The 11,203-nt window shown below is 38.9% G+C and overlaps 1 protein-coding gene across 4 annotated transcripts; it reads left to right on the top strand.

Moving 5' to 3' along the window:
• Positions 1 to 647: 647 nt before the first annotated feature.
• eda2r (ectodysplasin A2 receptor) lies at positions 648 to 9,058 on the top strand. 4 transcript variants are annotated; one of them, XM_021623215.2, is made up of 9 exons: positions 648 to 1,070; positions 2,272 to 2,371; positions 3,625 to 3,803; positions 4,001 to 4,089; positions 4,445 to 4,606; positions 4,811 to 4,912; positions 5,050 to 5,666; positions 6,112 to 6,157; positions 6,879 to 9,058. In XM_021623215.2, the coding sequence occupies exons 1-9, from the start codon at positions 913 to 915 to the stop codon at positions 7,169 to 7,171; spliced, it is 1,746 nt and encodes a 581-aa protein (XP_021478890.2). In that variant the 5' UTR covers positions 648 to 912; the 3' UTR covers positions 7,172 to 9,058. The 4 variants fall into 4 exon arrangements, with proteins under 4 accessions (XP_021478890.2, XP_021478891.2, XP_021478893.2 ...); XM_021623216.2 differs by having other exon boundaries at positions 649 to 1,254; XM_021623218.2 differs by lacking the exon at positions 3,625 to 3,803 and having other exon boundaries at positions 649 to 1,254.
• Positions 9,059 to 11,203: the final 2,145 nt, after the last annotated feature.

Genomic DNA, 11,203 nt, shown 5'->3' on the forward strand with positions numbered 1-11,203 from the left:
ACATTGTTTGGCTGCTTTAAAATAAAGGATTTAGTCTACAGTTCAAATGAGAGGATTGAGCATTTTGATGTCCTCTTACAATGCGAGGATATTGATTCTCTGTAGCCTACCCCAAAGGTTTGTTTTAGGGGGTTATGAAGACTGTGTGAAAGTCATCCCACACTTGGATTACTCCCTGTCCTTTGTGAAAGATGATAAGTAAGTAGGCCTATGTAGACTGAACAATGCTTGGCTTGGAAAAAGATAACTTGTTTCAAGCAGTAACCAGGTCAGCGATGGAATTTAGTGGATGGAATTTAGTCGTAAACAATGGAGATGGCACAAATTGAAAGCACACTATTGAGAGAAGTATCAAAACTTGACAGAGATTTAGTCCCTCCTGGATGAAGGGAAAATGCATTGTCCAACATTAGCCAACATGCTGGTGTGTTATGTTGTGAAATTATGAGGAAAGATTATTATGTTACCGCAGTTTTGATCCTACTGACAAGCACATATTAAAACCCCAATTGAAGCAATTTGATGTTTACTTTTCATTCTATGACAACAATTTCTAATTAACTCAAATTAGCCATAATTCTCTAGCAGAGAGAAACAGTAAAATGTTTTCATTGTCACAAAAACAATTTTATTTAATTAATATTATTTTTGATCATTTAAATTACACAGAGACATACTATTAGCCCACACAGTCCTTAACTATTACATACTGTACACATGCTATTATAGGTCTACTATATTGCATAGAGTAGCTCTAGTATTACACAGACAGACAGGCAGTCTTCTACCGTTTGTTTATTCTCTGTTATTAGCCAATATTCCAGCACTGCTCTGACAAAAATACGGCTGCATATTCTCTATAGATAATTTTACGCAGAACTTCAGACGTTTCCCAATTAGAGCGCATTGAGGATGGTTTTGGCCGCCCGACGTGCAGTCTGTAAGGCATGTCAGGGCATGTCCAGATTGGATGAAGTGGCACTGTCTATCGATAGCGTGCTAAAGTATAGGCTCGTGAAAACGATTTTAAAAAGTGTGCTTAAGTATCTTCGTAAAACTTATGGATCAAGGTAATGTGACAGTGAATATATATTTAAATGTGTTGTGATACTAAGGGTGGGAGGTGTAATTTATTAGCTTGTAGCCTAAGTGATGGATGTATCAGAAACGCACCGCTGGTAATGAATGATCTTTCCAGTTGCCAATGAGCTGTTCAACCTTAGTGCTTTTGCTTTGTAGCATTTCATAAAACTGGTAAGTAATCTCACCAATCAATGTTAGTATAGCAGGGTTGTAATTTAAAGTAGAGGATACAGTATGCTAAAACCTCTGCATGTATTCTTTCTCAATAGTTTTCTCTTGCTTTTCACCCCTCAACACAACACATAGAGATGACGATGGAGCCTAGCTGATTTCAGCTTTAGACATTCTTTGCCTGTAATTCTATATACTCTTGTTTGTGTTTTGCATTTTTACTGTACTTCAGTGACATCCAGTTATGGGATATTGAAAATTGTTCAACATGCACACAAGCAAAACTTTTAATTCAATGTGTTCAATACTCCCCCCTATCTGAGATATCTACTGCAGCCCACATCCTCCACATACACCACCCGTTCTGCCAGTCACATTCTGTTAAAGGTCCACAAAGCTCACACATCCCTGGGTCGCTCGTCTTTTCAATTCGCTGCAGCTAGCGACTGGAACGAGCTGCAACAAACATTCAAACTGGACAGTTTTATCTCAATCTCTTCATTCAAAGACTCAATCATGGACAGACAGTTGTGGCTACTTTGCGTGATGTATTGTCTGTACCTTGTTGCCCTTTGTGCTGTTTGTGCCCAATAATGTTTGTACCCTGTTTTGTGTTGCTACCATGTTGAGCTGCAGCCATGTTGTATTGCTACCATGCTGTGTTGTCATGTGTTGCTGCCATGCTATGTTGTTGTTTTAGGTCTCTCTTTATGTAGTGTTGCGTTGTCTCGCATGTAGTGATGTGTGTTTTGTTTATTTGTATTTTTAATCCCAGCCCTGCAGGAGGCCTTTTGCCTTTTTGATGGCCGTCATTGTAAATAATAATTTGTTCTTAACTGACTTGCCTAGTTAAATAAAGGTTAAATAAATAAAATACAAAATACAATATTCAGTGCAGTGGTTAAGATACAGCAATCTCAATGCATTTTGTTTCCATTTTACTCAGTGTTAATTATAAAGATAAAAAAGGAGCTAACTACTGAGCTATAAACTATCATACATATTACATTTTCCTAGGAGTTACATTGCTGTCATGGATTGTTCTGAAACCCAGTACTACTTGAATGGGAACTGCCACCCTTGTCTGCAATGTGGACCAGGACAAGAGCTGTCAGAGGTGGGTATTATTACAGTATAGAGGAATATTTTTGTTTTGGAAGAGAATTTACTGTATTTTCACTAAGGACAACAAACAGATAGGCCATGTCTAGTAGCCTATCCACTCAGCTGAGCAGTAATTGTGTGACGAATGGAAAACATTTCTTAACGTTTAAAGGGGCATTTTGTTATGGGTTTCGAGTTAATAATAAGGAAAATAAAAATGTTTAAAATTCCACGTGAATTCACAATGCAGCTGTACCGCTGCCTGCAACGGTTTGGGTCTCATGTTTGGGTCACACGGTGCATCCCTTTCAAATTATTAAGCATTACACCTGTACTACCATTACTGTAACTCAATTCCACCTTGCATTAACTTCTCATTGAAGTTCTCAAAGTATTGCCAAACAGGATTTCACAGTTGTCGCTTGCATTTCTCTGCCATTTTTTCAACTAACTTCAAAATAATTGATTCATCGACTCCTTGCACGTCAACTCCCGGTGTCGACTCCCATTTCCCCATTTCTGAGTGTCAAGATTCGACTCCTCTAGGAACGGAGGAGACTGATTAGCTCTGGTGCTTACGATAACTCGGTTAGGGATTTTTCTTAATGTTTAGGATCCCAATTTCCTTTAAACGTTTTAAGGTTTAAATGTTCACACCCTTTACTGCAGAACCAGGATTTGTCATTACAGGTGTAGGATCTTAATTGTATCCTTAATTTGCAGGATAACTTTCCTGCAATGCAGGAAATGTAAAACGTGTAGTGTATTTTAGGTTTAAAAAAGCTTATGAAATGTGGAATTTCCATTGAGAAATGTCCGCCTTGATTTTCCCTTTAGAAAAATATAGCCTATCAACCCCTACAAAAATGTCCATTGGTTATCCACATAATAATTCACATTTCCTGTTGCTGTAGCAAACTGGTTCAAATGAACATCCTACAATTTTATGAAACCACAAAAAGCTTGGTTTGACTGTCTGTGGTGATCTCACTCTTAACATAATCCCACTGGCAGAGAACCTTGTTCCAAGTTCACACAAGTCCACTTGGCAGGCATGCTAAGGATCTTCACATATGGGTTTACCCATGACCTAAAATAACCCCAGTGCTCATTGGAAGGGGAAACAGTAATGTATTTTGTAATCTAGACCTCTAATCATCATATTCATTTCTGTTTTGCAACCGTCTGCTTCAGAAATTAACTTCAGTGAAATCCTTAGCTGTAAACAGATCTGCACTGTATATTTTGATTCTTATTTCCCGGCAGGACTGTGGTTATGGAAGTGGACGGTCGGCTTATTGCATCCCCTGTAATGTCAAGACTTATAAAGAGGGTTGGGGTTACCACTTCTGCAGATTCTGCCAGTCATGTAAACGCATAAACAGGAACCAGAAGTCACTGTGCACCTCTAAAAGCAATGCTGTCTGTGGGGAGTGTTTACCAGGGTTTGTACTGTGCATTATCTCATCGCTTTCTTACATATAGTATCTACAGATCTTTATAGTTAAGACATAGCTGTGCTTTTAAGTCATAAAAGCTCTTCATCCAGACCAGAACATGTGGACTTAGTTTTACTAGCTTGTTTACTTGAAATACCACTATTTCAGACTTTTTTCCCTGCTTTAATTTGATCTGATTTCAGCTTTTACAGTAAGACACGGATAAATGGCTTGCAGGACTTGGAGTGCATGCCATGTGGTCCCTCCTCCACCACTGAGCAGCAGTGCAGCCGTAAGTCTCAGTAAAGCTTGGACGGGACTCTGAGAAAGGAAAACAACTTCATTATTGAAGTCAATTGTGTAGCCTACTGTTATATTAGAAAATTATCTCCATATGCTGGAAACTTAATTACCCATGTTTTTATTAGCCTAATTTTCTGTGTGCAATTGTTGACGTAGATAATTAATTGTTTGGGTTATGAGATATTTAAGAATTATAACACTGTTCTTTATTAATAGAATAGTGTTATAATAATTGTATTTGCCAAAGGATCAAAGTCAGAAATTGAAAACATCAAATAAATGTTGTGTGTAAGCATTTGCTCAGCCATTTGCTCAGCACCAACCTCAATTCTTTTGTTTTGCAGGAAGCAGAGAAGTTGATGTGGAAAAAGTCTGTAGCCCAGAATGCCCAGCCCATAATGCTGCTGTTACCGCCACCATTTCTGTAGCCCTGGTTACCATGGCAATCCTAGCTGCTGCCTTGTTTATATACTTCAGACATACCTTACTAAAGAAAATATTTAAAGGTATCTCATTATCCACACGCAAATCTCTCCTCTAATGAAGTTTTTGTTGCATGAGATGTTCACACAACCACTGATGAAACTGTAATAATGTGGATTCTGTCAGTGTGTTTGTTGAAATCTCTTTTATAGTAACACGCAGGGTACAAGTAATCCTCCTCAAACTGTGCCTCCTCTAGCTCATTAATTATCTTCTCTCTCTGAAAGGATGCCTGGCTCCTCAAAGCACAAGTCAGAATGACATGGAGTGTGCAGCATACCCAGTGAACAGGGTCACACTGAACCTGGAGCAGGAAGGCCAAAGCTCAGGTAATTATCAGAGTAAAACCCACCACGCCTTAAACATCCCCTAATTGACTCATATTCTAGTCAATTTGTGAATGCATGGTTCATAAGGGGTTTGTTAGGGTACTAATGTAACCCTCTGATGACCTGTCTTCCTACAGGTGCATGTGCTAACTATACCACCACTGCAGAAACATTGGCCAGACTGCAGTCCAAAGTGGACATGATTGTCCCTCTGGGGTCCATTGTACTATGCCCTGACCTTAAAACTCAGGACCACAGATACCTCCTGGAGACCCAGCCGCTGGTGCAGAACTCCACCTGCAGTAACTGCTCATCTGGGTTTGTCTCTCAGATATCCTCTGAGCCGCCCTCAGTCAGTGGGGACGTCCCACTCACAATGGAGATCCCTGTGGGTCCAATAGACAGTGGGGAGTATGTGGCAGGGTCCTTGTTCCTGCAGAGCAGTGAGGGATACTGTGCCTCTGAACTGCAGGAGAGCCCTCTCCATCAGCATGTCCCAGTGGAGTGCACTGAGCTAGACTTCCACACCACTGCAGCCTCAACACTGGACCTTGACAGTACTACAGACCCAGACTGTAGCTCTGTGAGCCTGGGGATTACTGAGATATCTGAGATTAGGGACGGCTCCTCCGGAGACCGGATAGGAGGAAGACAACTGAGGAGGAGTCCATCTGACTGCCCAGAGGAGCAAACTGACAGCTGTTGGAGCAGCCATCAACAACCCTGCAACAGCAGTCTGCGAGGCAGTAATGCGGTAATTACCTTTAGGAAAGACAGAGATGTTTCACCTGCTGTTCTCACACAGGTGACCATTTACTCAACAGTAGTGAGTTTGAGTGAGCAGTCACTAGATGTAGCTGTATTTTATGCTTACACAGATTTTTTTTTTTAAAGCAAATGGCACCCTTCATTTCACTCTTAAGTTGTGGCCCATGGGATGCAATGTAAACACACACACACACACACACACACACACACACACACACACACACAGGCTGATATCATAAGTTGTGATATCCTCCCATTATAGGCAAGAGACTGGATGCCCATAGATAATTTGTTTCATGTTTCCCACTTGTCATTTAAGACATAATTAGCTAGATATGACAAACTAAGTTTACAGCTTCACTCATTTAGTAGAGAATGTTTCCCTGGACGGAGCAAAAAAAGTATTCATTCATTAATATTTATATTTGTAGATGGAAACAGTGAGCCTGCTGAAGAAGTGTATCCGAATCATGCAAGGTGGGTTATTCTTCAGTTTACTTGATATCTAAAGCTTATTTTAATGCTGGAGCACATTCAACAGAAACCAAACGAAACATTGCAAATCTCAAAGAAACCACAATACACAGTAAATGTGACTGATGAGGTGAAGTTCTGTTGCTGTTGTGGCTAGGGATTTAGTTGAGCTACGTATTCACATAATCTAATCTTGTTCTTGATGGTTCTGGATTTCAAAGTTAATGCAGCAGTTTATACCAGTAGTTTTTAAAGTTGTTTTTCGTTGTGTCTTAATGGTTTTAAAACGTTTCTTTATCTTGGCCAAGAGGAATAGTCAAATATACAATGTCTTACTGTTCTACAGGCCACATGGAGAAACAGACAATCGTTGTGCCAAGAGACTTAGCTGCATACTAGGCACCACTGGCTAAATATTCAAGAAGAGGATAAATGTTTTCCCTTTACAGCATGGGCTAGTCCTGAGGTAGTAAAATGACAGCATGATACAATTGCTAGAATTTGCTACCTGTATGCTTCCTGGTGAAGCAACACACCAACTGACCTGGTGTGGGGTCCGCAGAGGATGAAGTTATTTGCACACTGTCACTGTCCATGAGACATTCTCAAATGTTGAATGTAGAAACAGTAACACCCAGTAATAGCTGAATAGTTAACCTCTTGTGGTAGGTGGACAGGGGGATCTGTGCTCATTTCCCCTTTGGCCTGTGTATCTTCTGTCCAGGGGTCCGTCTAGGCAGGCTGCCGCAGGCCTTGGTGGATTCTCTGGCTCTGAAGCTGGACCCAACGTTCCCAGGAGTACAGAACTACCAGCATGTGGCGCTGAAGATGGGCATATCTCACGAGTTGCTGAAAGACCTGCGCGGGTTTGAACAGGTCTTTCGGTACCTTTCCTCCTGCACTCTGCTGACAGTACCTGAACTGCTCCACACCTTCTATCTCCTGCAAAGGCCTGACACCCTGCTCCTGCTGTGTGAATATGCCCTGCAGCGCTATGTCACAGGATGCACATACTAACTGTTGATGCTAACAACACTTCTGCCAACACAACCTAGAAGGCTGACATCAACAGGTTATAATATGATCAGTATGCGTACTACTGAACTAGAACCTACCTGGAACAACATAACTGCTCAAACTCAGATGTGGATGTGTAAACATTTAGGGGTTCACAGCAAAGATGTAAAAACCTATTGTAATTAGATTATTTGTTTTCCTTGACATGGTCAAATAACGCAAGCATAGATTGGTAACTTTTTTCTAATTTTACACACAGAAACTAGAGACCTGAATAACTTGGTCCAAAATAATGGCACTGATTGACCTATATGTGGCACTGTTATAAGCAGTCTCACTTAAACCCTCATATCCGCCATCTCGTTTGACCTAGAGACGTGAAACGTTGTATCTAGGTGTTGTTCTTCATACTGAACAAATTTGCCTCAAATAAGATCTGTCTGGACAGATTTTCCTCCATCTTGTAAATTTTGGAAAAACTTTGAAAAATTTCTCATGAACCATAGGTAACTTTTCATGAAATTTGGTATGTTGGCGCATGGTACATTTCATAAGTTAGTTTGAGAAAAGCTAAGCCATTGGTTAAGAGATGGCTGAGTTATTGTTAAATCAGGAAATCCCATTTTACGTGTCCATTTAAATCCTTTGTAAATCCACCCCACAATGGCCTATCAACTTGAATCTTTTTAGAATAATCAAATACATTATCACAATGAGCCATGCTACACTTGGATTTGATATCTTAAAAATATGGACACTGTTAACAATGACCTTTTTTGACTATGTAACGCTAAACTTTAAATCATTTTTACAAATCCTCTCATGGACTAAAAGTCAGATTCACTCCAAATGTTGTCTTTGGACAGTAGTCCATAAAGCATTTGAGAAAATAATTATTTGAGGAAATAATGTTGGTTCAAAGATGGCCGCACTATAAGGGTAGATTCATATTTGAAATCTAAGTCTCATGAACCACAGGACCAAATGACACCAACTTTGGAATGTAGACCCATGGTGCATGTCTTAACTTAGTTTCAGCTAACGTATTGGTCGAAAGATGGCTGAGTTATTGACAAATCAAAAATCGGATTTTACGTGTCCATTTCAACCACTGTAAATCCACTACATAGTGGCCTATCAACTTGAAACTTCATCATCGCTATCATGGAGGTCCTTGTGGTTTTGAGAGATAAACATGGTAATGCTTTCACTGATTCCACATGAAGGAAGATAGTTCCTACATGATGGGGTGATAGATTTTTTTATCCTATTAATCTTTTGAGTCCTTTCTGTCATCGAGCCTGGTCAGCTATATTTGTATTTTTTATTCGGAATAGATCAAATGTTATTTTTTACCTGGTTTCACATGTAATGTATGTGAATGCTAATGTGACATAATTTACTCTATGTTTCAGATATTTAGTCATGCATCAAAAGCTATCCATGAAAATGATGCATTCATATTTGAAAAGTTTGTCAGAAGATACATTCTTTTAAATGCATACTGTACAAACTATGTTAATGGCTGTACTGAATGAATGAAGAAAAAGTATTTCATTTTGTATTAGTATTACTTTTTATACATGTTTTGGACTTTTGTAAACAAAACTAAAATTACATTCCTATTCATGTAAATTATGTTGTGATGTAATTTGTTATAAACCTTACTTAATAAAGAAGTATATAGTCATAGACAAATTTGAACAGAAAACATGGCCAGTTGCTGTATTTCTGCAACACATAATTGAAAAGCAGACTTAAAATTAAGATTTGCAGAACTAATGCCACACTACTGACATTTCTACTAAGCTACCGTTTAGCAAGGATTTTACATTGTGTAACAACACAAAATATTTTGTTATGAAATTAAACTTGACTTTTTCTCAACATTGTTCATTTACTTTTCCAAACAAGTACAGCATAGAATCACAAGAAATATCCACAAAGACATCACAATCCACAGTCAAAAATAAGAAAAAGTACAATAATTATACATCTGTAGGAGACTGGATATTATTACTTTTATATTGTATGGTCAAATTAAGCAATTTTACTGTTTTACAGTCATAAACAAGCTGATGGAGCCCTCTGATGTGCTCTATGTGTATTACAGTAGATATCATGATTTCAGTGACATCAATGAGACAACCAATTTGTATTAGCAACCAAAATCATAATGTATTGTTTACAACCATACCAATATCAATTGCTTATACCTTATTGTGTTGTTTTTTTTGTGTGGTAAAACTGTAAACTGTTACAAAGCTGACTTCCCAGAAATAACATCTAATTTGAGATTGACAAACATGCCATATGTAAAATAAAATGTGTCTTATTTTGTGAAATTACATTTCTAGTTGATGATCTATTGAAAATAACAATATAATTCTGACACTTTAATCCATAATATGATGAAAATATGGTGGAAATTCAAATGTGAGGTAGTTCACAATATTTTACACCAGGTGGCATGAGTAGGATGATGTTCTACTGCGATGAAATATTTTCTTATAGGCTTTTAAATCAAATCCAATTTTATTTGTCCGGAGCGCCAAGTCTAGGTCCAAAATTGTTGTATTCACATGCGCCAAATACAACAGGTGTTGTATTACAGTGAAATGCTTACTTACAAGCCCTAATTAAAGAGCAGCAGTAAAATAACAGTAGCGAGTCTATATACAAGGGTACCGGTACAGAGTCAATTTGCGGCGACACCGGTTAGTCAAGGTAATTGAGGTAATATGTACATGTAGGTAGAGTTAAAGGGACTGCATATATAATAAACAGAGAGTAGCAGCAGCGTAAAAGAGCGAGGGGGGGGGGGGGCAATGCAAATAGTCTGGGTAGCCATTTGATTAGCTGTTCAGGAGTCTTATGGCTTGGAGGTAGAAGCTGTTAAGCCTTTTGAACCTAGATTTGGTGCTACAGTACCGCTTGTCGTGCAGTAACAGAGAGAACAGTCTTTGACTAGGGTGGCTGGAGTTTTTCACAATCTTCATAGTGCCTTCCTCTGACACCGCCTGGTTTAAAGGTCTTGGATTGCAGGAAGCTGGGCCCCAGTGATGTACTGTGTCGTACATCAAATCTTTTCAGTTTCCTGAGGGGGAATAGGCTTTGTCGTGCCCTCTTCATGACTGTCTTGGTGTGTTTGGACCATGATAGTTTGTTGGTGATGTGGACACCAAGGAACTTGAAGCTCTCAACCTGCTCCACTACAGCCCTGTCAATGAGAATGGGGGTGTGCTCGGTCCTCCTTTTCCTGTAGTCCACAATCATCTCCTTTGTCTTGATTACATTGAGGGATATCCTGGCACCACACGGCCAGGTCTCTGGCTTGTTGGCGTTAAAGGTATAGATCACCCAAATAACAAAATTACATATTGGTTTCCTAACCATCAGTCTATTGACAAGGTATGACAGCAATCCATGCATTGGATAGTAATAGTAGCATTTTAGTAGCATTTTTCTGTAATCGGAACGATATTAGCATTTTTCCCGCATCATGTTCAAATCAACTATAAATGACATTGTTGAGCTTCACAATACATTTTAGATAGTTTTGGATGATTTTACATGATACGTGAAAAATGCAAATATCGGTCCCATGACTTGAATGAGATTTGTGCCACAAATGTTAAAACGTTCGTTTGTGGAAACAGTGCCAGGGAAACTAAACCAAAGTATGGATTGATGTCATACCTTGCTTTATTTTTCTAGATCAAATAACATTGAAAACAACCACTTTCTGTGCAGTATTAATTTACCATCCTTACAAACCACTTAATGTAAATGTTCATTACTGTATTGTACATAGGCTGGTCATCTAGGTTTGTACCTGTAGACTTTCTATCACCATGAAGAAAAACAATGCACAATACAGTAATTGATTACATTGAGACATCGAGTGGTTTGTGATGATGTAGCTCAGTTGGTAGAGCATGGCACTTGCAACACTAGGGTTGTATGCACTCACTACTGTAAATTGCTATGGAGAAGAGCATCTGCTAAATTGTAAAAGGAATGAATAGACCA

This window comes from Oncorhynchus mykiss, chromosome 12, assembly GCF_013265735.2.
Source record: "Oncorhynchus mykiss isolate Arlee chromosome 12, USDA_OmykA_1.1, whole genome shotgun sequence".
NCBI classification, from domain to species: Eukaryota; Metazoa; Chordata; class Actinopteri; order Salmoniformes; family Salmonidae; genus Oncorhynchus; species Oncorhynchus mykiss.